Source organism: Hippocampus comes, unplaced genomic scaffold (genome assembly GCF_001891065.2).
Source record: "Hippocampus comes isolate QL1 unplaced genomic scaffold, H_comes_QL1_v1.1 scaffold7, whole genome shotgun sequence".
NCBI classification, from domain to species: Eukaryota; Metazoa; Chordata; class Actinopteri; order Syngnathiformes; family Syngnathidae; genus Hippocampus; species Hippocampus comes.
In genome coordinates this window covers 8,872,440-8,898,898 of record NW_017842060.1, presented here as the reverse complement: position 1 = coordinate 8,898,898, position 26,459 = coordinate 8,872,440, and the positions used below count along the sequence as shown (strand labels likewise).

Below are 26,459 nucleotides of genomic sequence, written 5' to 3'. Positions count from 1 at the left end.
ATGTGTTAATTCTTTAATTTGATATTCCAAGAATTTTGTAAGTGATTTATTCTTTGAAGCATTCATATTAGTATATTAATGTTAATTTGTGCAATTGCAATGCCTTGATTTGAGTGAGGTTAGTGCATGGTCGTGAAGACATTTTTACAGTAGAAATATGGAAAATTTAAAATACTAATTAAAACGTATTGTATTACATTATGAATATACAGGGCCAGTACCTGTCCTGATAGGGCCACTGCAACGAAGCTCACGGTGGCCGACCGGGCCACCAATCAAAAAGCTTAATTTCGGACTCTGCCGTCACTGATTGGAACTGTACAGTGTTACACAAGTCAACATTGTATGTCCCATCCTTTTCACGCAAGCACTCACTGTAAAGTTCCACCCTTGGTCTTTCTGTCTCCCCTCCACTCACTCCCTTATCGACGTTGCTGCATGATGTGGCACATTGCCCAGTGTTTCTCTGTGATTAAACGCTTGTTGTGTGGGAAATGGATTTCCCAAAGCACTCTGCATGCTTCCCATTAACCTCACGAGTCATTGGCTCTCTCCTTGAGCACAGGTGCGGGGTGAAGCGCTCCCCTTACAAGATGCTAAACGATGCTATGCTCAACGACGAGGCCGAGAGATGTTGCTCGATAATCAGAGAACATAATAGAACACATTGATCATTTCTTTAGTTCCACTTATATGAGAAATATGATCCTAAATTGGAAGAGAGCAAGTCCCAGCGGAATGAACAAGACCAAAGGACTAATTTGATTTGTGGCCTTAAAGCAATGTGGCTCCATTGGATTTGTCACATTTGTGAAAACAACAACGGGTCGCTCCACCGCTAAGTGCTTTTATTATTGTTGTTGGTCATGTAGGTTGGAAGGCTTTTTGCGTCTGAGATGGAAAGATGAGCAAGAACAAGCAGGAAGTAGCCAGGGAGGGAAACGTGTTGAATCTCATACATAACGCATGAGGTTTATTGTACTTACTTATCAGGATATTTAACCCCATCAATTCATCCTGTCATGATTATTTGCAAAGAGCAGGAGTGACAAGCTCAATTTTTGTTTTGGCCCACATTGTAGCTATGGTTTCCTTCACAGGGCCGTGATGACTTTGAACTCAAATAAATGTTTAGTTGCCTCATATTACATCCACACAAACGAACTGATGAATCACTAGTTTTGAAATCGAAGGCCAGTAAAACGTGCTCAAACATTACATTGATTTTTAAAGTAGGGATTGGTAACAAAAAAAGGTTTGCAATTTTTCAATGTTTTTAACATGAAGACAAAATGCAATTTTGGTGTTGTACAAAGAAACATGAAGTCGACACACATATGTAATTTGCTATCATGGGCCACCTAAAATGATGTATAGGGCCGAACGTGGCGCTCGAGGTACTCTGATAAGGGTCATATTTCCCCTTTGACTTCAAATAGCTGAATAATATGAGCACCATCGTGTGAAAAGGTGTGTTGAGGATTGTTATGTGGTGTTGTCGGAGGCATTGTATCAAGATTTTCCACAAATTTTGTATTGCACTTTTCTTCATTTTTTTCTTCAGTGCAGTATATTGTATTTGTTCACGACACTTGAGCTGTATTCAAGGCCTGAGTGGGGCACATTTTCAGCACTGGAGTTTCAGGGCTCAGGCAGACCCACCTTAATTCACAAGGTTTTAACGAAATGTTACCGTTATTAGTGGATCAATGTAAAATATTTTACCACGACGGCCAATGATATTTATGTCGTGTTTGCTGTAAAATATTTTTTATATTTGAATGTGCTTAAAATATCACAATCAGTGAACAAATTGTGAGAACATAAATAGGTAAAATGGGCAAAAGGACAAAAAGGAAACAATAGGCAAGCATATATACAGTAACATGGGAGAAGACATTTTACACTTAGCAAGGCAAAATGATCAAACGCTGTTAAATCATCAAGATTTAGGCAGCAAACTGCATCTGATGCACTACTTAGCGGACTGACGCTAACTTTCATAAAGGTTGTCGATAGGGTGGAATCAATCAATAATGTAAGGGGAACCTCCATACGGGAACGGGTGCAACGTCACGTCCTATAGAGCTTTTGATTGGGTGTCGAATAAAAGGGGAACCCCTCTCTCCGCAATAAGGCCACCCTAAACCCGGCTTTAATGGCACCCTGGAATCATAATATCACATCAAAAATGTATATTTTCGTATATTGTCGCCCCCCCCAAATAAATAAATAAATAAATAAATTAAAAAACAATTTATGGTTAATATCTATCTATCTATCTATCTATCTATCTATCTATCTATCTATCTATCTATCTATCTATCGATATATAAATAAAAGTCATCACTGTAATCATTACCAAAAATAAATAAATAAATAAATAAAATAAGAGTGGAGAGGAAAAAAACACGCAGTCATTTCCCGCGGTGACGATCTCTCAGCGGTCTCCGACTTGGCTGCTTGTGTACTGTACTTGCCAAATAGTGCGCCCTACTGTCTCTATTGCGCATGACTGTACGGCGTAGTATGAAGTAGGCCTCCTGTTTTTCTCCCCAAGCCGGAGTCCTCTTGGCCCCCGCCGCCTCCTCTCGATGCAAGGCGACGAGCGAACCGCACAACAGCAGGCTTCGCTGTCGAACGCTAGGCGAGGTGAGGCTCTTTTGGTGCGGTGGATAGATATCGTTTTATTCGGTGTTTGTGTGCGTGTGTGCGAGAGGGAAAGAGGCGCGGAAGCGGTTCGACTGCAGCGGAGGCTTGGGAACTGTTTCCGCACGCTGGAGGGCGAGCAAGGCCCAGTGACCCACATTCTCAGCAGCCTTATGTCTATGCGCGCGTCAGTTTCCGTGTGTGTGAGTGTGTGCGTGTGTGTGTGTGCGTGTGTGTGTGTGTGTGTGTGTGTACGTGCGTAAGCGCTGGTGGCGCGTGTTAGTACGTAATGTATGTATATATTTATATACATATATATTTAGAGAGAGAGAGAGAGAGATAGAGAGATAGATAGATATTTACATTTGTAAGTGTGTGCGTGTGTGTGTGCGCGCACACACATCCATACATCTGCCGCGTAAATGTTTCCACCATTGCCATATTTGCTTTTTAACGGACGTAAATGTTGTTCCCAAAGCGTGAAAAATGTATTTGGTGGAGAGCTTGGCGCGCGTCAGTGTTTGCGGTATTTTATGGAATAATTTGGTTCTCAGTTGTTGCGTGACAGCTCGGAGCCCAAAGCCAGTTTTGCTGTGATATGCTGCCAAAATTGTTTTCAAAAATGTTCAAACGAATACGTCTTTTGTCGTGTCGGTGCCGTTCGCGAGTGTAACGGTAGGAAGACTCGAGTGAGCTAAATTGGCAGGTTTCGGTAGCAAAGCTTAGTTAGCATGTTAGCTAGCTACAGTATGTGGGTTGCCTTCCCGGTTGTATAACGAACACCTGTGGCACATATGCTTATTGTTTTATTCACTCTATTTCGAGCTGTGAGATGCGGTATAAATCTACCGTACTCTTTTTTGAACGTGTGTCCACTGTAAAGAATGGCTCAATGAAATAAAAGCTTAGCCATGAGGATTACTGTACAGTAGGTCATGGCAGCGCTTCCCGAAGTGCAGCCACTCCAGGGTCAAGATGGTTGCTGTAAAACTTCCAGTCATTCATCGGCGCAGTTGAAATCGTTGCTTGGAAATTTTCATTTGTTGCCAACGTGTACACATAGGACATCTGGACTGTTATTTAAGTCAGGTTTTTAAACGAGTTGTGGTCCTTGCTTAGTAGTAGTACAGTAGTAGCTGCCATGGTGTGATTGATTGCAAAACGAGCGATTTTAATCGTGAAGGAAATGTATTTCTACCGGAAACGTTTCACCATCATCAGCTTTTAAAATGTGAGGATTTTATCAGGTTCTCATCAAATATTGTATATTATCGTGAGCCTAATGCTGTAGTTGCCTAAATCATTTTGAACTTAGTACAATATCAATAAAAACCACCAGTGTGCTTGCCAAAAATTGCGTTTTTCCTTTATGTCCGTGTAGACAGTACAATAAATATGTTTGAAGATGTTGAGGGTTGATTTATTTCCAATTGGGACATTTCAGATGTTATTAGGTCCTGTGAGGGTTACACTACATTTAAAAAAAGTTGATACAATTATATTAAAAAAATATGATCATTTATTATGAATGTTTGTGTTGCTTTGGGCTTGTTCAATTGCCCTAGCTACAGGCCGAATATGAGTTTCTTTTTTTTAAATGTCATTTGACAATTTGAGTTATTATTTTCAATATTGTCACATTTCCTATCATATTTTTAATGTTGAAAATACCAAATACCATTATGAGGTTACTGAGCTATTTTTTTCTTTTTTGAATAAGCCTCTACCATTTGCATGCATGTCAAACAGTGAGCACAGGTCTCATGTTTGTTTGACAGGCTTTGTTTGTCTGTGTGTGTGTTGCAGGCGAGGTGTGGCTCACACAAAAAGATCTGTAAGCTCTCAGGATAGCCTCTAAAACAACAGGCTCTGCCTCAAAGGGGCATTCCAGTGACTGAGTAAGTTGACAGTTTTGAATCATCCTTTTTTTTTTTTTCATAACTAGGTCACTGCGCTCCAAAACACTTCTCAAGAGCACAGTATAGAAGCCTGACAAATTATTTATTTCCAGCATTGATGTGCTGTATATCACCGTGCACAAAAATGCATTTTACTTGTCTTTCTCACTCAAGGTCGAGTCATTGTTTTTGTGAGAAAAAAAAAGACTCTAACATAAAGTTCGAATGAAAAAAGTTTTTTTGTCAGCTTTTTCATGTTGATATGTTTAACTTCACTTTTACTCGGCATATAAACTTTTCTCAAGATTTCAGTTACTATATCCGTAGCCCGATGTTTGAACGATCAATTGAAAGCTGACCCCAGGCTGACCCTCAGTGTCATGTTCAGATTTTTCCTACAGGTTTGATGGCCACTATGGCTTTCCCGTGGTCTGGTGACCCCTGATGACCCCCGGGCTCTGACTCCTAACCCTATCCTTAAACCCGTGGAAAAACAAGACATTAACTCACACCGTGCATGAGCTGCTGTGGGGTGAGTGAACACACAAATGCATAGGTGCTAAATGCTTCATTTAGAATAGTTAGTCATTAGTCATTGTAATTACGGTAGTTTGCAAATTATGCAGATTACGTCAAGGTAAATAAATGCAACAGCATCGTGTGGTATTTTTTTGTGGAATTTGCCAAGTAGTTTTATTTTAAAGTATAGATATGTTGCTAATCAACAAACACATGTATGATTGGTAATTTGAAGTTTTCATTTAAAAAATAAAAATTATATATATATATATATATATAATATGTGTGTGCGTGCACACACACACACACACACACACACACACACACACACATTCCTTTACAGTTAAACAAAACTTACACTCAGCATCAACAATTAAGTGGTACACCCTGAACTGGTTGCCAGTCAATCGCAGGGCACCAGGTACAAGATGCTGCCCCCAAATAAAAGCAACCTTTGTTGGCGTAGATCTAAACAAGATCCTGCATTCATTGTACAGCACTACAGTTACATTGTATCTCGTTTATCACAAATGCTGCTAACCACCCCCGAAGTGGATCAGCGTGTGAATAAATGACTGCTTTTACAAACCTCAACTCAACTCTCAACTTAATACATCTCGGGCAAGGTTCATTGTGGTCGATTTCATGATTGCCTGCTGTTGTCTGTTTCATAGCGTGAGTTTTGGATTTTGTGCTTCTCGCTTTGGTTTCAACAGTCTTTAAACATACATTGCAGTGGACTGTTGGTTATTGTCAGATGTTGGAAACCCGAACCAATTCCCAATGACTGACGACACTAGCTCCTCTCTTTTCGCCACCGTGTCTTCAGTGTAAAGAGTACACGTCAGGAGGCTCTATAGCCCATCCATCCATCCATTTTCTGATCCGCTTTATCCTCACAAGGGTCACGGCGGGTGCTTGAGCCTATCCCAGCCGTCTTCGGGCAGTAGGTGGGGACACCCTGAACCGGTTGCCAGCCAATCGCAGGGCATAGAAAGACGAACAACCATTCGCGTTCACACTCACACCTAGGGACAATTTTTGCGCGTTCAATCAGCCTGTCATGTCAACTCATCAGCAAGCTGTGCGGAAGCCTGACATTGAACCTGTTTATTTGAATCAGGTGTGTTGGAACAGGGAGACTTGGAAAACATGCAGGACAGTGGCCCTACAGGACCTGAGTTTGAGACCTATGCTCTAAATTGTCTCTCGGTGTATGTGTGAGCGTGGATGGTTGTTCGTCTATGTGTGCCCTGCGATTGGCTAGCAACCAGTTCAGGGTGTACCCCACCTACTGCCCGAAGACAGCTGGGATAGGCTCCAGCACACCCCACGACCCTTGGGAGGATAAGCGGATCAGAAAATGGATGGACGGATGGAAAAATGTTTGGATATGATTTAAAACATTGATTGCCAGTATGCCTGAACTGATATTTATTCTTTTTGTCAGTACCAAGGCTGCACAAAGGGTATATGATTTTTCAACAAGACAGTGTCATCGAGACATTTTTATTTTATTTATTTATATATATTTTTTAACAGCAACTTGGCTTGTCATCACTTATTCAGTGAAGAATTGTATCCATCTCGGCTATTATTCTGGAGAAGCTGCCCAAGTTGAGTCTTTCGGGACTGCCGCTTTACACTTAATGTGTGTCATTGTTTTTGTTTACAAAACTAAAAGCCCTAGATTGCTTCAATTGAAATTTGAAGAAACTTGTTTGTTTTTGTTTTTTTTGTCATCTGAATTACATTCTTAACATTAAGTCAAAGTAGGTTAATACATGTTTCCCTCCATCCCCTTCAAGGTGGACTTCCAAATGCCTACCTCACGCCTAAAGAGCAAGTCACCACAACCACAGCCCTGAGCAGCAGCCACCATGACATCAAGCATTGCGTATGTTATAGCATACATACAATGTGTGACACCGTGCTGTATTTACAGTGATGCAAAACAGTATAATATATACTTTGAGTCCATTTTGTTATTGTGAAGCCGTCGGAGTTATATCACAGACAACTCTTTATTGAGCATACTTTTCAAAACTATGTGAGGCTTGGAGGATGAACAAGAAGTACCGCAAGGCCTGAACTAGAGCACGCCACATGCATGGAACATGCTAATTGGGTCTAAGTTTAGTGGGAAAATTATGTCAACACCGCATCATTATGATGTATAAATTTGTAACATTAGACATTCAAGTTCACCTTTTTCACAAACACTAGATACCCACATTTATTTTATTTTCCTCGAACCCTATGTCTAATACTCCCCTTAAGTTATGGATGGTTTGTTTTATTTGTATGGGTTTTTTTTGGAGGGGGGGGGGGCAAAAAAGTGTCTTATACTTGAGAAATTACAGTAATTCATGACATCTGCATTTGATTCTTTTTGTGGTTTATGAAAACTTTCTCTACTTTGAATGTAAGTCTCTCAAGAAACTGCACGTGTGTCAAGTATGATGACAGTAAAGCCTGAGCAGAAACTAAAAGATACTATTTGATTTTGGTTATAAGAGAGGAAGCCCGAAAGCCCAAGATGACACATTGGTTTTACAAACGCTCTGGTAACCTTCTTGGCGAGCACAACACATTCCTTCGATCTTTCTCTGTCTGCCTCGCTTTCTGTGTGACCCAAAAATAAACCAGCCACTGGCATGTAAGAATTCTCATTAGCCAACATCCTCTATTGGCTGTTATTGCCAATGCATATCTGCTTTCAAGCCACTCACAAGTGTGTGACCGGGCAGGAAAACAAAAGCGCAAGAGTCAGTAGTTACTCATCAAAACTCGTTCTTCTCCTCTCACAGGGATGATTGTAGCATCTTTGATGGGTTGATGGAAGAAGATGAAAAGGACAAAGCAAAACGGTAAATTGACTCGAAATACTGTTTTTGATTATTCACTAAATAAGATTCCCACGTGAAACCTGAAGAGTTATTCACATATTGAACTTACCCTGCCTTTGAAATGTAGAGTTTCCCGGAACAAGTCTGAGAAGAAACGGAGAGACCAGTTCAATGTCCTCATCAAGGAACTTGGCACCATGTTGCCTGGCAACACCAGGAAGATGGACAAGTCCACCATCCTGCAGAAAAGTATCGACTTCCTGTGTAAACACAAAGGTCAGGTCACCTCACTTCCTGTTTCTGAGCATCGCATCACAGAGCAAAATGTTCCTGCTTCCTAAATAATGTCTCTGTTTACTTTCATTGTAAAAACTTGATCAAGACCTGATGTTATTACAGTGAAACATCCAGAATCCAGCAGTTCATTTTGAGATGCGAATTGTTCTAATTTAAAAAAGAAAAAATCCCCATATACATGATGTAAAGTGTTAATTGTTCCAGGTTCAAGCTGTCTCCCTATTACAGCTCTTTTGACAGTATGGCAAGGTTTTGCTTACCATGATAGCGATTATGTTATAAAAGCATAAAAACAAGCTAAGATAAAGTAAAACTCCTCACCGTTGGAAGACGCCTGATAGACAGTGATAATGTTCAACATGACATGTTGTTGAAATTCATGCGTGTACAGTATATGTACTGTAATTGATGGTTGGTTGATAGTATGCTCATATTGTATGAGCGGTCAGACGTCACAGAAGGTAGTCTAGATTTGCATTGGCAAGAAAATGAAATTACAGCCGTTTTTTACACTGAGTGCACGGATGCCATTTTACCAAAATTAGGGCCCAATGACTTTACTCTTACATCATTTAGTGATATATTTAAGCATGCTCATGATCATTCTGCCTTGTTTTCACTCTGAGCTTTGCACTATCAATACATTTTCCAAAAATGTCTCTTGTGGCACTGCTGGCTTTTTTTTTTTTTTTTTGGATGCCTTATATTTCTCTCTCTTTATTGTATCTTCCTACACTGGGTTCTCCCCTCTCAAAATATGTACTGTATATATATTTTTTTTTCTCCTGATTAGAAATCGCTGCCCAGTCTGAGTCCAGTGAGATCAGACAGGACTGGAAGCCGCCATTTCTTAGCAATGAGGAGTTCACCCAGCTCATGTTGGAGGTCAGATATCTTACTTCAGTTTTATTCCAAATATACTAATCAAGTTAACAGACTACCTGGTACTCCAACGGCTGTAGCTCAATAGTAAAGAGTGTGTTTTTGTCTTTCCCTGACATTTTCAGGCACTGGATGGCTTCTTCATAGCAATAATGACTGATGGGAATATCCTCTATGTGTCAGAAAGTGTCACCTCATTACTGGAACACCTTCCTGTGAGTATCCCAGGCGATACTGTATCGTAAAGTCATTAATAATCTTTTTACCCTTGTGTACTAGATAGCATTAGCAGCCTGTGTTAGCAAATAGTAACTGGCATGGAAGATCAGCATTTGCATATCTGACTCCATAGCACACAACATTTGACAGTTTTTTTATGTTGCCAGAATGCGCCGTACAAAAGCATTTTGACTTTTTTTTTCTTTCTTGGCTTGGCAGGCCGACCTGGTGGACCAGAATTTGTTAAACTTCCTGCCAGTTGGAGAGCACTCGGATGTGTACAAAGCCTTGTCCACACACCCCAACGACCCAGAAACCCTCACGTCAGATTATTTAAAGAGTCAGTAACACACAACTAATTTATGTGTAATGTAGCGTGATAGGTTTCTGCTTTATTTTACTATACAACTTCATATGAAGTACGGGTATTGGGAATATAATTTTCCGACCGTAGTAATCTTATCAAACATTGTACGTCAGTTAGCACGGTGGGCGACTGATTCGCACATCCGTACAATGAATGGATGTACACATTGTACATCTTATATCAAGACCTTAGCCCCTAAATGTTTGAGAATTTAGTTGACAGAAAGATGTTTTTTTTCCCCTCACCAGGTAAAAACTACATGGAATTTTGTTGTCATATGCTCCGAGGGTCAATTGATCCAAAAGAACCTCCTATCTATGAATATGTCAGCTTCATTGGAAATTTCAAGTCGCTCAACAATGGTACAGTATATCACATATTAGTCGAATTAGCTTGAAGCAGCTGTTGTCACCTGATTTGTTATGGTCAGAGCTTGCTGTTCTCTCCTAGTTCCTAACGTGACAAGGAATGGTCTGGCGGGGGTTTTACAGCGCTCTCTTCAGCCAGCCTTTGATGACCAAGTGTGCTTCGTGGCTACTGTCCGGCTAACTAAACCTCAGTTTATCAAGGTAGTCTCAGATATGTTCACCCTAAAATATCATTAAACGTGGTGAAAACGCTACAGCATATCTAATAATGCTACAATATTATTTTTATTATGTTCATAGGAGATGTGTACAGTGGAAGAGCCCAATGAAGAATTCACGTCTCGTCACAGTTTGGAATGGAAATTCCTTTTTCTAGACCACAGGTAAATTAACATCTACTGTATGTGAATATGATTCTTCATTCATCAGATACTCCAATGTATTACATTATACCGTATTATATGAACACAGCACCACTCTTGTGCTATAATTGATGGATTTCATTTGTTTTTCTCAGAGCTCCACCAATTATCGGCTATTTACCATTTGAGGTTCTGGGAACTTCAGGGTACGACTATTATCATGTGGATGACCTGGAGACCCTTGCTAAGTGCCACGAACACTGTGAGGGCTCGCTTGTAAAATCACTTTGTAATGCTAAAAATCTTTCCATGTACAAAGTACTTCTCCTCACAGATCTCTTATTGGACAATTTGTCTTTCCTTTGCTCAGTGATGCAGTACGGTAAAGGGAAGTCTTGTTACTACCGTTTCCTGACAAAAGGTCAACAGTGGATCTGGCTGCAGACGCACTACTACATCACCTATCACCAATGGAACTCTCGGCCTGAGTTTATTGTCTGCACACACACGGTAGTCAGGTATTACAAGCAAAAAATACCTCTTGCCTTTCTACCTTTTCATTTGAATGAAAATCACTTGAATGAGGTCACTCTAACAACTTAAAACGTCCACGTATTGACTCAGCAATCTCTTCCTTCTCAACCCCCCAAACATCGTTGTAGCTATGCAGAAGTGAGGGCAGAGCAGCGAAGGGAGCTGGGCATTGAAGAGTCCAAACCCGAGGTCACTATGGATAAGGTGAAATGTTTTTTTCATGGCACCTCATTCAATCACATACATTATATTGAATAAAAGCAAGACATAATTAAGTGATAAACCCTCACGCATTTGAAAGCTATTTCATCTTGACTGGTTTACAAACAAATATATTGCAACAACATTAAAATTACATAATAAATACAAATTTGAAATATTTTTCTTGACATCTATGTATTAATACAGTAAACTGGGGTATACTGCCTTTGACACTCCCTTCCACTGCCTGTTTTGAGAGAAACATTTGGCTCCATAACAACGAATTTAAGTGGATGCAGCATCTTCCAATTAAAATGTAACGTTACGTTTTTGTAGGTTCAAATCGGATTTTATTTTCCCTTTTTTTTTTTGTCTCTGACACAGAGCCAGGACTCCGGTTCAGAGCTGAACACATCCAGCCTCAAGGAGGCATTAGAAAGGTTTGACCGCAGCCGAACACCCTCAACCTCTTCACGAAGTTCCCGGAAGTCTTCATCGCATGTATCAGACAACACTTGCACTTGTAAGTGATACACTCGCTTTTGCATACCAGATTAGATAAACATTGACTTTTACAATGGAAGGAACTTGATGTCTGCCTTTGTCATAGTAAAACATGGAGATTTATCAGTTTATCTATTGAGTAGGAGTGATGTTTAAGTAACTGACATTTCATTTTTTGAATTTATTGTCCACAACCCTATCCGTTATAATAACCAGTGTAATCCATAGTCTCTAATGCAAAGAATGGAAACAGTAACCCCAATCTCCTCATTTGGTTTTTGTTATTTAGTTAGTCAGTGATTCTTTTTGTGCACCAACAGCCTCCAAGCTACATATGGATACAGCCACGCCTCCACGACAATCTCTGGCTTCAACCATGGATATGACCTCACAGCGTCGCTCATCCATAAGCAGCCAGGTGAGACCAAATGAACCAAAAACATCTAAATGTAGCAAATTGTGATGCTGCATTGCCAATCTTATTACCGGTAGATAGATTTTTTTTTTTTTTAAAGACAAAATTGAGAGAATTTTTTTTGGTATTGTTTTTCCATATCTGCAGTCCATGAGCTCTCAGACTACTGGGCAGAGCGTCACGCCAAGTATGATCAGTCAGCAGCAGCAGCAGCAACAACAACAACAACAACAACAACAGCAGCAACAACAACAACAACAACAACAACAACAACAACAGCAGCAACAACAGCAGCAGCAGCAGCAGCAGCAACAACAGCAGCAGCAGCAGCAACCACAACCACAGCAACTGCAGTCAAACGTACAGGCGAGTCACTACTGCTTTCCTTGCTCTTTTCTCTGTGTCGAAAATCATTGATCGATCATGCCTTCGTAGAGTACAAGCTATCATCACAACTCTTGTTAGACAGATCTGTTTCTTTTCACCTCCCCTGCAGCCCGTGATGGAGTTCTCAGCACAGGTGAATGCGATGCAGCATCTGAAGGAGCAGCTAGAGCAAAGGACCAGAATGATACAGGCCAACATTCAGCGGCAGCAGGAAGAGCTAAGAAACATCCAGGAACAGCTGCAGAGGGTCCAGGGCCAGGGTATCCAGGTACAGTAATAGCAATATAGTATATCCTGTATCTTACCCTTAGGTTTTTAAGAACGATGTTCCACGCTATATCGCAGTTCATTGTTGTCTGGGCTATAACATACAGTACATTTGTAAGTGGTCATTTTGTCTGAGTTTTTAGTCTGCTGACTTACTGTAATGCCCTTGCATGTGGGAAAAGACAGTCACAGTTGCTGATGCACGTTTCAGCCGTTTATTGAATGCCAGGAGATCAATAAAACATAAATACAATAAACACACTCATGTAGGAACTACTGCCTGCCACATCTCATGTTCAGAATCGCTCACATCACACGCCACCTCACCAGGCCTCGCCTCTAAAAGGCACATGCATGTATCACCGACACTCAATACAGGATACATTCTTTTCTTTTTATGCATGTATTTAGTTCTAATATGGTTACATTGTGTTTAAAAAATGGATTTTAATACGTTTACATTTTTTCGAAGCACATGGGAGAGGTAAAAACCATATGGCCTCTCTACATAGTAAATTTTCATGAATTGTGAAATGCAAATGACACAAAATGACTCCTGACTTAGAAATGAAAAAAAAATCCAAATAGAAGAGACTCACTCTGTTGTAGGATTACAACCTGAAGGGTAATCTTATGAGATGCGTGCGCGCGCGCACGCGCACACACACACACACACACACTGTCACAACCAGACAATGGCCATGTATAATTTAGGCCTGTTAAGTTACTCCTGGAACTAGTTTTAACCCTGTGACAGCTTGGACTGCTGCCAGAAAGTAGTTTACTATAATTAGCAATCTTGCTATCAGCTAAAATTATAGGCCACAACCTGATTGTCTTCCTCACCTTAGTTTCTTCACTGACATATCTTTGCTTGAGAGTAGCTGCATCACTGCCGGCTTCAACTGGCACCAGCACATTTAAATACCCTGTTCAACATTTTGACAGTACCATAATGAGCCCAGTGAATGATTTAATTCTGTGATTGTGCCCTGTTCAATATGCATCAAACGTATATTCATATTGCATAAAAGACAGATGTAGGAGAAATTTCTGCCCGCATTTTTCAAATTTGGGCAAGTGCTTACTTGAATAAAGCCAGAAAACATTTGCGCAGTTGCAACTCCCTTCGTCTGACCCAGAAGCTGAATCATCCATTATGCATTAGTTCTCCTTGGAAACCACCATCACAGACAACAGTTGAGCCTTTTCACTAAATCATGTTGTTGTTTTTTTTTTTCAATCCATTAATGTGCTTATACAAAATAAATGTTTGCTCATTGCAGATGTTGTTGCAGCAGCAGGGTGGAGCGATGAACATGCAGCTCCCCCAGGTGGCGCCGGTCCAGCAGACGACTGCGCTGAGCAATCAGGTCCCTCAAGCTGCAATCAACCCTGTGCATTCAGGAACACAGCCTCTCACCATCCAGCAGCAGGCCCCTCCTCCTCAGCCAAGCCTTCAGCAGCAGGTGGGGTACAAGCATGTGCACACAAAGACAACACATTTACAGTGGACGATCCATAACTGAAAACAATTTTTTCTAGTTTCAAGCAATGTTTCCCATTGAAAATGTTAGCTACTGTTTAGAAAAGCAAAATGAAACTGGGCAAAACCGCTCACCCCTCACATTAAGCAGCCCAATGTTGTCACCTAGTGGTGTTTTATTTAATTGTTGCTTGAATTTAATAACTGAAGTGTACAAGCAGCACTATTTGTATTTTTTAATTAATTTATGTATGTAATGATATTCAATTATGTTCTACTGACCAGCGAGACTTCAGAAGTTCAATCTCTTGTTCTGTGGTTATTATCACCAGTTTCCTCTTCTCCAAAGAGTTTCGCTATCTTCAAAGTTATGTTGGATTGTAGATGCAAATTTTTCTTGACAAATTTAATAGATCTATAAATTTTTGGGGCCTTTGACATTCTACCATATTTCTTCCTTGGTTTGTACTCAAATATTTTTTGAATGTATATTGCATGGGGCAGGTCGTTAGCTGCGCCATTTTCCCAGCTAGCAGTGTATGTATGCAAATGTGACAGTTGATGGAAACTTTTTGCCTTTGCTTCTTTTTTCTTTTGCATTACACAAGCTCACCTGTGACGTGGTCTTGACTTTGGCTCATGTGTGACCTCCCTGTGCCACTGACGGGGCTTGGTGATTTGAACTGTAGATAAAAGATACATGTTTTTAGAAGCCCAGCAACATACTTGTTCAGCTGTCGCTATTCGCAACACAATATTTTGCCACACAAATTCAGCTCTGTTTAAACAAATGTCTATTTCAGCCAATACTAAAAATCACGTGATCGGTCCACATTTCTGATCACATGATCAGATCGGAACATCGGTTCTGAAACACTGTCTCTCTTTGTTTCATGTTTGTTTTTTGGTTTTTTTTGGGTGCATGCAATATGCGTTTGTGCTGCAAAAATGAAACAAAGCACATGTTTCAGGTTTTTATTTTTCCAAAATAGAACCATGGACATTTTATTTCTCCTATATAAATAAAGATGTATTGTGTTGTATTGTTTTAAATTCAATGCAAACTCTGGCCCATAAAACCATGCGAGTTATGCAACTGCAAGTCATTTTCTCATTCTGTGGCTTTGAGCTGTCGCAAATGATTTGTTGACTGTCTTCATATATGCATTGGAAGAAGATAAATAAGACTTTCCGAAATGGAGAAATTAGATCCCCCAAATAGATCTGAATTGTTGTTTCTTTCTTGGCTTTTTCCCCTCTGCAGACTCAACGGCAGTCTCAGCAGCCTCCTCAGGCTCAGCCGCAGACCCAGAACTCTGTGCCAACCCAACTGTACAACACCATGATGATCTCCCAGCCGGGGCAGCACAACGTGCTGCAGATCAGTACCAGTCTGCCGCAGAACAACACCCCGCAAGGCACAACTGTGGCCACCTTCACACAGGACCGTCAGATCCGGTACATTTGTCCGTTCAGTTAAGATGTTACAGTTGATTTGTTTGGAAATGGATGTTTTCTTATTTTGGTTTCTACATTAGATTTCCAGCAGGGCAGCAGCTGGTGACCAAACTTGTAACAGCTCCAATGGCGTGTGGTGCAGTCATGGTTCCCACCTCCATGTTCATGGGCCAGGTGGTCACCGCGTATAACCCTTTTGGTGGGCAACAAGTAAGGACGAAGTTGCGATGTGAATCATATTTTGGCGTAGGCTGTTGCTCTTCTAAGTCAATTGAATATCTTCCTCTTCTTTCCCGTTTCAACTCTTGCACATCTTCAGCAGGGAGGACAAACACAGACACTGACCCTTCAACCAGCGCAACCTCCCCAGGGTCAGACTGACGGCTCCAACCAGACGGCTGTAGTGGCGCAAAGCGGCCAACAGGGGCAGCAACAGCAACAGCAGCAATTCCTACAGGTACCACAAGATGGCAGCAATAGTGCATGATGTAAATGGTATTGTCCTTTATGCATTTGATTTGGAAACAAATGTTTCATTGTTCTGTGTCTTAAAATCAGCTAATTTCTCTCTTTACTGTGTTTACTGTGTGCAGTCTACTGTTTTTTTTAATAGAGAGTGTAGGAATTGGCCTGAATAGTATTTCCCTGTGTGTTGAATAAATCTATTTCATGACTTTTTGAACTATTGAAATAAATGAACTTTCTAGGCACCTACTTCAACTTACATTTGTCAACCTACTAACAGCTAACTTCAGAGTAGAAATTTACTGCATCATCAAAAAGAGGCACTAATATTTGTACCCATGTTTTCTGTTCAGGGCACTCGCCTTCTCCATAGTAACCAATCCACCCAGCTGATTCTGCAGGCAGCTTTCCCACTTCAGCAGCAGGGTACTTTTACTCAGACAACTCATCAACAACAGCAGCAGCAACAGCAACAACAACAACAGCAACAACAATCACAGCAAAGGCAACAACAGCAACAATCCCACCACCAGAGGCATCCGCAGCAACTTAAACCTCAGCCCCAGAAACAGCAGAAAGCGCCGTCGTCGCACAGGACTGACAGTGTCAGCAGCCAACCGCAGTAAGGTCTGGAGGGCAACGCGGCAGTTATTTGGAAAAGAATAATGGCAGTCCGAGGGCCTGCCACATACATTTGTTTTAGTTGTGTGGTTGGCAAACCTTTCCAGCTGAAAGGTGTGTTCGTGGAACGAGGATCTTATAAAAGAGCATCACCCGTGACAGCTGGAGAAATAAACCCCCGGCAAGCACCCCATTTTCCCTTGGAAGGGGGCTGCTGTGTCTGTGGAATACACCTCATCGCCACGGTAACAGAAGACTGTTGGAGGTGTGTCAAAGTGGACTAACCTTGTACAAATTTCCTGTATGATATTAAGAAATATGTGTAAATATCCAATATAGCATAACAGGAAATGGAAATGTAGTCTTTTATATGATTGCATGGAAAGAATAACTGTGTAAGCTTTTATTAGTTGCTTTTAAAAAAACGTTTTTACTTTGTTCAAAGTGTTTCCTGGCGTGTTGACGAAACCCCTCAAATGAACCTTCCCCACTTCACGCGTTCCCACAAAAGTCCACAATTAGCTTATAATAGTCTGGTTGGGGGATAAAAGGTGAAGTGAGGTATTTTTTTGTGCAACTCAAGTGTTTTTAAGCACTGTGACATTAGCCCTTTTACACTGCCTGTTAAAGTCACTTCCCCCCAAGGTTACTTTTCTGTACAAAGGGCAAGGCATGGAATGGCGGGGAGGAGGACAAAGTCGACCCCGCAAGTTTTCTGCCTTTGGAAGTCGTATCAGAGCCGTGGCAGGATACCAACTGTGCGTAAGGCATTCATGCAATGCCATGTTGTGTTGAAAGCAATTGTTGCTGTTCGACAAAAGTATTCTTTATCACGCTGGGCGCTGATGTCACAGATCTTATTATCATAATGTGGTCTGCAGGGTCGTGGTGTGAAAAGTGCGCAGAGTAAAAGGCAAAGGCTGGCCTTCTGCTACGGCTCTGATCTGGCAATTTTGCAGGACCTCTGTAAAAGACGCTCTTGACACAAAAATGTCTGTTTTTGTTTTGTTTTGGGGTTGTTGTTGTTTTTTTTTTTAACTCTTTGCCACAAAAAAAAAAATATTAATTACAGTCCAACTGAAATGTTTGCGGGATAATTACTGCGCGTATAGGAGGTTTAGTGATTCCAAGTGCCAATTACAGAGTCCCGTTCGTTTTAATTCACAGCAGCAAAGGCATACATACACAAATCTATATTTTCCAACAAGAGCTAACCCCTAACACGTTTGTGTATATATGTAGAAGGGATTATTTTTGAACAGTCTTGAGAGCCCTATACGTAACAAACAGTATATCCTCATGAAACTTTAGCACTTGATGTGGTTGTGTACAGTAAATCACTGTCCGATACCTAGTCGCTTGTCACCTGTGGCATGACTCTTTGTGTGAGAATTCTATCTTGTGCGCGTGAGAGCGAGCTTGTTTGGGAGTGTGCGTGCGCGTTTGTGTTTTACATGAATCGACTTAGTAAGGGGTTGAAGTTGCCGGATGGTACTTGTACTCTCAGGAATGTGGAAAGTTTTGTTTCTGCCTCAGTCTGGAACCAGACCGGGAAGGGTTAAACTGTGCTGCCGTGAAGACCGGAGGCTCGTGTTGCAAAGTCACAAGGAGTGTGGTGACTGATGATGCTCATGATGATGATATGACCCACATTCTTCAAATGAAAACAAGGCAGAGGTCCTCATTTGGACCTGTAAACCTCAACATGGGACATTTGTCTCCCGGCCTCCTGGTTTATCGCAGTTTAACGCTTCTCTTCCTCGTTGTTGGGCCTCAGAAAATAATCATGCAGTTCACTACAGTTGTTCCTCAGTTCTCAAGCAGCAGTAAAAAGCAGGACCAGGTCAATGGGGACCGCCACACTACACTAGTAAGCCATATCAAACGCAAAAGCCTCGGTTTGGAGGAAGAGTTGACATTTGGTAGAGTGATTTTTGTTTATCTTCCAGAATGTTTCGGTGTAACCTTCAAAGTCAAACTCCACTTCCAAGTTTTCCCAATCTTGTTTGTTTTCCGCGAAAGAAATCATGTAAAGCAAATGGATTTTCCCAATCCGCTGCCATGATAAAGCCAACTAAAACGTAATCCGCAATCTTTTTTAAACATTCCTAGAACCACTGTATGATGCAACCGTTTCATTACGATGTTTTACTCACAATATAAAGTCTTCCAACTGAACGTCGAACAAGAACAGTTAGTAGTTGGCGAGCTTCTCTTCTTATCGGCAGGCTAGTGATTTGCTAGTGTGCTTTCAAATGTGATCAACATTAGTCAAGTTAACATTTATGCAATTGATATTACGTGTTTTTCATTTCCGGTTCTATTTTGTCGTTACACTTTTGCTCTCTGCCATCGCTGGTAATGTGTTTTAACCAAAAAAAAAAAAAACAAAATCACAATTACCTGTTTCGACATGTTTTGGAACTTTGTACTCTTCCTGGGGTGCTTGACTTTGGAGGTTGCACTGTACATCCTTGAGTGCGTGCGTGTGCGTGCGTGTATGTGCGTGTGTGTGCATGTGTGCGTGGTGAATATGGCGTCTCCTGTTCCTGAGTTGTTCTTGTATTTCTCAGGGGGAACAGTATTGGTTGCCCCTTGCGATAGCCAATCAGTTCTTGCGTTGCAGTATAAAAAAAATTGTAATATTCAAGAAACTTTCCTCACCGGTTGGGCTGAGTATTCTGGAAGCCCGTGTGTGGGACTGCTCAACTTGAATAAGTGTGCGCGTGTACGTGAGTGAAAGAGAGAGTGAGCGAATATGTGTGTTTGTGCAAGCATGCTAAACATGTCACTGTCAAACCATATTTTCATATGGAGGTAGATGTGAGTGGAAAAAAAAATGGATGTTTTTAGACAATGCAGCACTAGTCCCTTCTCCCTACCCACCTCGCAGAGTTGTTAAATGACCGTCAGCCCAACACATACCACAGTAACACGTCAAACTGATCTCAGATTAGATTCTATTTGCAACTTTGACAACTCACCACATAGTAGAAATCATGTAGATCATCTTAAGCGCGTGTGTGTGAGGCATCACTCTGAAGCGAGATGCTGACTTGTTCCTTTGTTGTGTGTGTGTCACTGATAAGCCAGCCCAAAGAATGTACAGTAGGCCTGTAAGGTGTTTTTCTTATTTTTAAAAGAGACAAATGGATGTTGTTGATTATATGAAAGAAGGAAAACGTGTGAAGACAAAGTATGTTTCTTGCAAAAAGAAAAAAAACTAGATTATAATAATGGACAGGTTTAACATTATAAAATAAGCCCTGAATATTATTTTTTTTACTAGCCCCAATCAAATTGAGGTGTATATTTAATATTTGACGAACAAGACAAGACAATGGGTGCCCCTCGTCACAGATGTCCTACCCACGACACAAATTGGTTTCAATGCTCGTGTAATACTGTACACAAAAGACAACCGTATTCTGTGTAAAACGGTGCTATGCTTTCTTGTACTGTACTCACCCTGTATGTATATTCCTGTGCTCCTTTTATCTATCCCAAAGTCAAATGTAATAATAATCAATATTTTGAAGCAAAAATGCTATTGTTATGATAACCCCCCCTCTCCCCTCTTGGTCAATTTGAAAAATAAACACAGCTGCAAATATGGTATGTGACATTGTGAATGACTTTCTCTTAAAAAAAAAAAAAAAAAATCCAAACCAATTTTAACAGCCTTTCTGGTCACATCTTAAAACCAAAAACACTAACAAAAATCACTTTTTATTGTTGTTGTAAAGTCACTTCCGCTGAGCTGACATAAATTGGACATGTTGTTGCCTCTACCATCACTGGTACTTTCTTTATTATTACAAGTCCACAAACTGTATCAAAACTGCAGGGGCCCCTAAACAGATTGTGCGCCCTCATGACACTCAGACATAACCAGTCAAAATCTAAAGGCACATCTCTATTGTATTTACAATGCATACACACATGATATATCAAATGGAGAACACACACACACACACACACACACACACACACACACACACACACACAAATCAATCAATCACTCAGTCCTAAACACTAAAATTAGGCCTCCTCCACAAACATATACAATGATGGAAAAAAAATTAAGAGACCGCCATGTTTTCTTCAATTTCTTGTTCATTTTAATGTCTGGTGCCACTCAAATGTAGCAATTGACACAAAAGACATAAATGGGTCGCCAATAAGAGTCGTTTTTGGCCATACAATGCCGTAGTTATTGACGTAAGAAGTTGTCAAGTGATTTTTGTTATTATCAAGAAAACCTTTGGAAAATTTCTTGATCAGCTTTTAAATTTAACTCTGAGGAGCTGTTTTTGCTGTCATTAATCTTTTGGTCCAATCAAATGTACCTTCAGTTGTACTCGGCATTTAAAATGAACAGGAAACTGAAGAAAAAAAAGTGGTATCTGAATTTTTTTCATGGCTATACATCTGATCTCCCATTCGGCTGGTTACGCTAGTCAAATATACACCTCACATGTAAGAATTGGTATCATACAGCTTCTTCTTTTTGTTGTCTTTATAAGGAGTTAGTGCTTACATGCCGCTTTGACACTCAGTGAAGACACATCACATAGTGGCTCGGACTTATTTAAGGCCGATTTGATGATTGTTGTCCCAATGATATGATGATTTGTTGGGAAAAGTTGCACATTAACCACAACGGTGCATCAAGCAGAACATTTAGTGCCAAAAAGCAGATATTTGAAGGCTTTAGACAACCATTAGTGCTTCACTTTTTAAGTTTCTTGTTTTGATGCTAAACTAGTACAGCTGCAGCAGTGGGGAGGGGGGATACTTATATTTTCATTTTTCATGCTACGGTAGCTAACAAGACACTTTGAGGATGAAACCAAAACAACTGGCCATCATTTTGTTGTTGTAGTTGTTGTTTGAATGGTCATTTGAATGCTGTCTGTGTTTCAAGTTTGGATGCCAGGAAGGTAGATAGAGAGTTGCTTTTAGTGATTAAAAGAAGAAGTGAGCTTTCAGCGTTTCTTGTCATGATGCTAAACTAAGCCAAGATGGCTGTCAAGTAGCTGGCTCGTGCCTATTCAAAGATGGCGTGGTCTGACAGAAAGAAATCTGTAGTCAGCAACAATCATTTCCAAAATGCCTGATCACAGGGGGGCCATCTCACTGACCCCCCCCCCCCAACCTGACGCTGTTGTACACGAGGGATGGTTTGTTAATGCTATAGTTGGCTTTATTTTCCATGTGCACTTGGAAAGTTGTAGCCTACCACACAAATCAATAGGAGATAACTGAGAGCTGTGCAGGTTGTATCCAGTGTTTGTTATATACAGTAAGACCAGTGGTATGAAAACCATATAAATGTATGATTAAACATAGGGCACATCATTATATTATTTTATAATTGCGCTGGAAATTGATTCTTACGTGCCAATTGAATTTGAAATTAAAAGTTGAATTGTGAAAATTGTTGCACACATCTTTAAGTATACAACTAACCGTTCACTATGTTGAGAAGAGATTGAATAAAAATAAAAAGACATGAATGTAAAATCTGTTGTGAAGAAATACTAATTTCTGTACAGATTTCCTGCCAGAATAAAACAAACAAATGTATTTAGCATTAAACATGAAGTAGACAAAACTATTTGTTTTCGCGGGCCAATTTAAGAAACACAATGGACGTGATCTGATCCCGGGGCCTTGAATTTGACACCTGTGATTCAAATCATGCAGGTTTGTGCGTGTATGCAGCCCATTTCCGTGAGAATTTAGTCAGATTCAGTACAAAAGTAGTTTTACTAGTATAAAACATAAGCGTTTTTCTTGATTTTATTAATGAAACCTATATAAAAGCCTCAAAAATCTTTGAAATAATGGCAAAAATGTAGAATTCCCGTGGCAAAATATAGCAGTTTCAGCACAGCATGTCAGCCATGTTTGTGGAATGTGTTTTTGCAGGACTCGCCGCGGACATGCAGCTGAAGATGACTCCGGTTCAAATGTAAGGTGTAACCTTTTTGAAAGATTTTCTTCTTGTGAGGAGTGTTTCAGACATAATCCATGAATACGTCTGCGGTACTCTGCAGTAAAGGCTGGTTGGGGGCCGTGGTGCTGCACACGGAGCTCAGCCTCCGCGATTGAGACCTCTGATGGTCCGATGGACCTGCGGCGTTGCTCAGCCTCAGATAAACCTGAGAAATGACAGCTACATAAGTTTGATTTGTGGATTCCCCGGTCACACAACAAAAAAACACTCCCATTGCACATCCCGGCATTCTGAATAAGTTGAAATATAATGAACAAAGCATCACGAGGGGAAAAACATGTGGTCTTAGAAGACAATCCAAATCATTCATGGTTTGCAGTACTTACATTCCGGGTATTTTCTGACAGAAGAAGCTCAGTCCTCTCGACCAGTTTTCTGAAAGAGGGTCTTTTTAAAGGGTCCTGATTCCAGCATGAGAGCATCATGTCATACCTAGAGGGGAATGCAGTCTCACATTTATTTGAGTTATTTGATTTATATAAACCAATCGTAAAAATGTGTATATCCATCCATCCATTTTCTGATCCGCTTATCCTCACAAGGGTCGCGGGGCGTGCTGGAGTCTATACCAGCTGTCTTCGGGCAGTAGGCGGGGTACACCCTGAACCGGTTGCCAGCCAATCGCAGGGCACACAGAGACAAACATCTATCCGCGCTCACACTCACACCGAGTGACAATTTAGAGTGTTCCAGTAACCTGCCATGCATGTTACGTCCGCCTCACAATGTGGAGGTGCAGAGTTCAATTCCAGGACCAGGTCTTCCTGTGTGAAGTTTGCATGTTCTCTTCGTGCCTGCGTGGGTTTTCTCCGGGTACTCTGGTTTCCTCCCACATTCCAAAAACATGCATGGTAGGTTAACGGAACTGACCCTCGGTTTGAGTGTGAATGGTTGTTCATCAAGGTGTGCCTTGCGTTCGGCTGGCAACCAGTTCCGGATATACCCTGCCTACTGCCCGAAGACAGCTGGGATAGGCTCCAGTACACCCGCATTCTGGATGCAAATCATAATGGTTATACTGATGTCAGATGAGACATCAGATGAGTGTTGTTGTTTGGACAGCAAGCGGCATGTGACTTGGCAGCGATGAGCTCCACCAGTGCAGTCTTTTTCTGAAACATGACGCCCATGCACACACACACACACACACACACACACACACACACACACACACACACACACACACACACACACACACACACACACTTACATCTCAATGGGAGCAAACTCAGGCTTGCTCATCCTATGGCCCTCTTGAATCAGTCGATAAAATGTTGAGCCCACCTGCATCCCGGGATACGGACTGTTACCTGCATCACACACATTCGATGTGTTCGAAAGTCCGTCTACTCACATGGCTAATGATACAGTTGACATTCTACAAATGAGTCACAGCTCTAAATTGTTTACCCAGTGAGAAGATTTCCCAAAGCAAGATGCCATAGGACCACACGTCACTCTCATATGTGTAGACACAATCAAAAATGCTCTCAGGAGACATCCACTTGACTGGAAGACGTGCCTGCATGGGCAAAAGGCCACATTACGCTCGCAATATGGAATTTTTTTGGTTCATTCTTCCACTCGAATGATTTTTGTAAATCGTTGGAAAAAAGATTTTCTTTAGACCACAACCCTTGTGTAGATTTCTCTGTTTTTGGAAGGTTTTACAATTTCTTTTTAATGGAGTCTTTAATTGCTATTTTTCTCTCTTGCAAAGAAGACAGAGGCACAAGAAATAATAGTGGCGGGATTATGAAGTAAAGAAGAAAGTAGGGAAGAATGAATTCCTGAAAGAAGTGGATAGCCTGAGCACAACGTATCCCTACTTGGCATCCTCCAATTGTCTCAGATGCTGTGCATGTGTTCATCCAACCATGTTTCAAAATTGGGATGACCATTTTAGTGTGAAAATACAGGGTCGCTAAAGTCTGGACAAAAATGAAATTTCATCCATCTACCCATTTTCTATTCTGCTTGTCCTCATTAGGGTCACGGTCGAGCTGGCGTCTAACCCATCTACCTTTGGGCAAAAGTACACTGTGGACTGATCGCGAGCCAATGGCAGGGCACAAACAGACAAACAAACTTCAAATAAAAATCTGACCCGTGTTCTATTTGCAAAAAACTCTCTGAAGGCACAGACAAAAAAACAACAACCAAGAATCCCGTGGTGGGAGAAGGATTGAAAGGGTGCTGAACTCACATTGCCGCGGAGCACGTAGCTGGAATCGGTGGTGATGTCCCGTGCCAAACCAAAGTCGCAGATCTTGGCCACCCTACCATGAGTCAGGAGAACATTTCTGGCTGCCAGGTCCCTGTGGATGCACTGCACCGACACAACACAAACACGGACGTGTGTGTGTATTTACTTTGGAACTGGTTCTGGTCGTGGTGGATCATTAGCTGGTATAAGTGTACCTAATATTGTGGCCAGTGATTAAATCGTGAGTGATGCGAAGTGTCAGACTTACATTCTTAGATGTGATGTATTCCATCCCTTTGGCCGCTTGGTAGGAGAAGCTCAAAAGATCTTCAGCGGCCAATGAAAGCTCGTCTGCATCTTCTAAAGGAAAACGGGCCGTTAGATTACTTATACAAGCGAGTCATGTTGTGCCGTCATTGCTGCAAAGTTTCACCTGACTGTGAGGACCTTTCTTTGTCCGTGGAACGCATGGCCATATATTCTCGACTAGTCACTTCGCTGCTGCACACACATACCAATGATATGTTATGAACCATCTGTGTAACATCAAAATACATTTCGAATGTTCGAATGTAATTTCACAGCAAGTGCAAGATTACCTCGCAGGCTCTGTTTGCTTGGACACGTTGCGATAGTAACCGTTGCCCGTCTGGGAATTTAGGAAGGACTCTCTTTTTCCGCGCAGGAAGTTGAGGAGGTCGCCATAGCAACAGTATTCGGTGATCACTAAAACTGGACCTGGAAGGGCGGCGCAGAGAATTCGCAAAATCAATTTGACTACAACTCAAGGACGGAGATGCTGTTTGTGATCATAAGTAGTTCGTTTGCGTTTCAGTCAACTCGATAGGTGTTTACGCGGACAATATGAAAGCTGCATGGCAAAACACCAATATTTTCAGTCTAGTCAGTATTTAATAGCTTGAAATGAGGGCTTTTCATGTCAAGTGTCTTTCTGCTTATTTGGTTTCCATCAAGATGCCGCAGAGTGGTCAATTTCACGGCTCAGACAGCTGGACAGTCCTCCTTTTTACTGCATTCAATCAGCTTCTTGTCAGGGCTGGCTGCCATTGACTTGACAGTTCAATATCTGATTTCTATTAAAAGCATAATAACTGTCTTACATTGCAGCAAGTCAGTGCTTTTTTTTTTTTTTTTTTTTTTTTACGCTGCCTCAGACAACCACGAAGAAATCAATAATTAAGTCAAGCAAAAGCATCGGAAAGACGATTAAAGAGTCCAGCGAGACAATGAAAGCATGATTCGACACTCCTCTCTCTTTGTTTTGAGGTTCCTCTCACCTCCGACCGTGCAGGCTCCCAGCAGGTTGACGATGTTCATGTGGTTGCCGAGGTAACTGAGAACCTTCAGCTCCGACATCAGCGCCTCCTTCTCCGTGGCGTGAGCGTTGTCTGCGATGACATCGTCATGGGAGACGTTTGAGGGCTCATGTTGCGTTTCACAGGCCAAGGAAGGAAAAAAAAAA

General features: G+C 41.2%; 2 protein-coding genes across 6 annotated transcripts in view; one reads left to right on the top strand and one right to left on the bottom strand.

The window, feature by feature from the left end:
• The first annotated feature begins 2,500 nt into the window (after positions 1-2,500).
• On the top strand, positions 2,501-20,364 carry clockb (clock circadian regulator b). Of its 5 annotated transcripts, XM_019862132.1 has the most exons (25): positions 2,501-2,652; positions 4,456-4,547; positions 4,936-5,079; positions 6,875-6,963; positions 7,877-7,936; positions 8,043-8,191; positions 9,006-9,097; positions 9,220-9,309; positions 9,533-9,653; positions 9,929-10,042; positions 10,131-10,249; positions 10,349-10,431; positions 10,566-10,672; positions 10,781-10,928; positions 11,073-11,148; positions 11,530-11,668; positions 11,970-12,067; positions 12,212-12,430; positions 12,561-12,719; positions 14,005-14,187; positions 15,469-15,662; positions 15,743-15,872; positions 15,982-16,119; positions 16,481-16,749; positions 16,856-20,364. In XM_019862132.1, the coding sequence occupies exons 4-25, from the start codon at positions 6,947-6,949 to the stop codon at positions 16,857-16,859; spliced, it is 2,709 nt and encodes a 902-aa protein (XP_019717691.1). In that variant the 5' UTR covers positions 2,501-2,652; positions 4,456-4,547; positions 4,936-5,079; positions 6,875-6,946; the 3' UTR covers positions 16,860-20,364. The 5 variants fall into 5 exon arrangements, with proteins under 5 accessions (XP_019717691.1, XP_019717692.1, XP_019717686.1 ...); XM_019862133.1 differs by having other exon boundaries at positions 14,017-14,187; positions 16,481-20,364; XM_019862127.1 differs by having other exon boundaries at positions 2,502-2,652; positions 4,428-4,547; positions 16,481-20,364.
• Positions 20,365-21,746: 1,382 nt separating this feature from the next.
• Positions 21,747-26,459, bottom strand: part of kitb (KIT proto-oncogene, receptor tyrosine kinase b) — a 16,746-nt gene continuing 12,033 nt past the window's right edge. Inside the window, exons 14-21 of the mRNA XM_019862126.1 lie at positions 25,576-25,714; positions 25,410-25,477; positions 25,245-25,336; positions 24,977-25,099; positions 24,181-24,292; positions 23,981-24,080; positions 23,097-23,202; positions 21,747-22,915 (exon numbers count right to left, since the gene is read on the bottom strand). Of these exons, the coding sequence (XP_019717685.1) occupies positions 22,772-22,915; positions 23,097-23,202; positions 23,981-24,080; positions 24,181-24,292; positions 24,977-25,099; positions 25,245-25,336; positions 25,410-25,477; positions 25,576-25,714 (884 nt within the window). The 3' untranslated portion in view covers positions 21,747-22,771. The remainder of the gene's footprint in view (positions 22,916-23,096; positions 23,203-23,980; positions 24,081-24,180; positions 24,293-24,976; positions 25,100-25,244; positions 25,337-25,409; positions 25,478-25,575; positions 25,715-26,459) is intronic.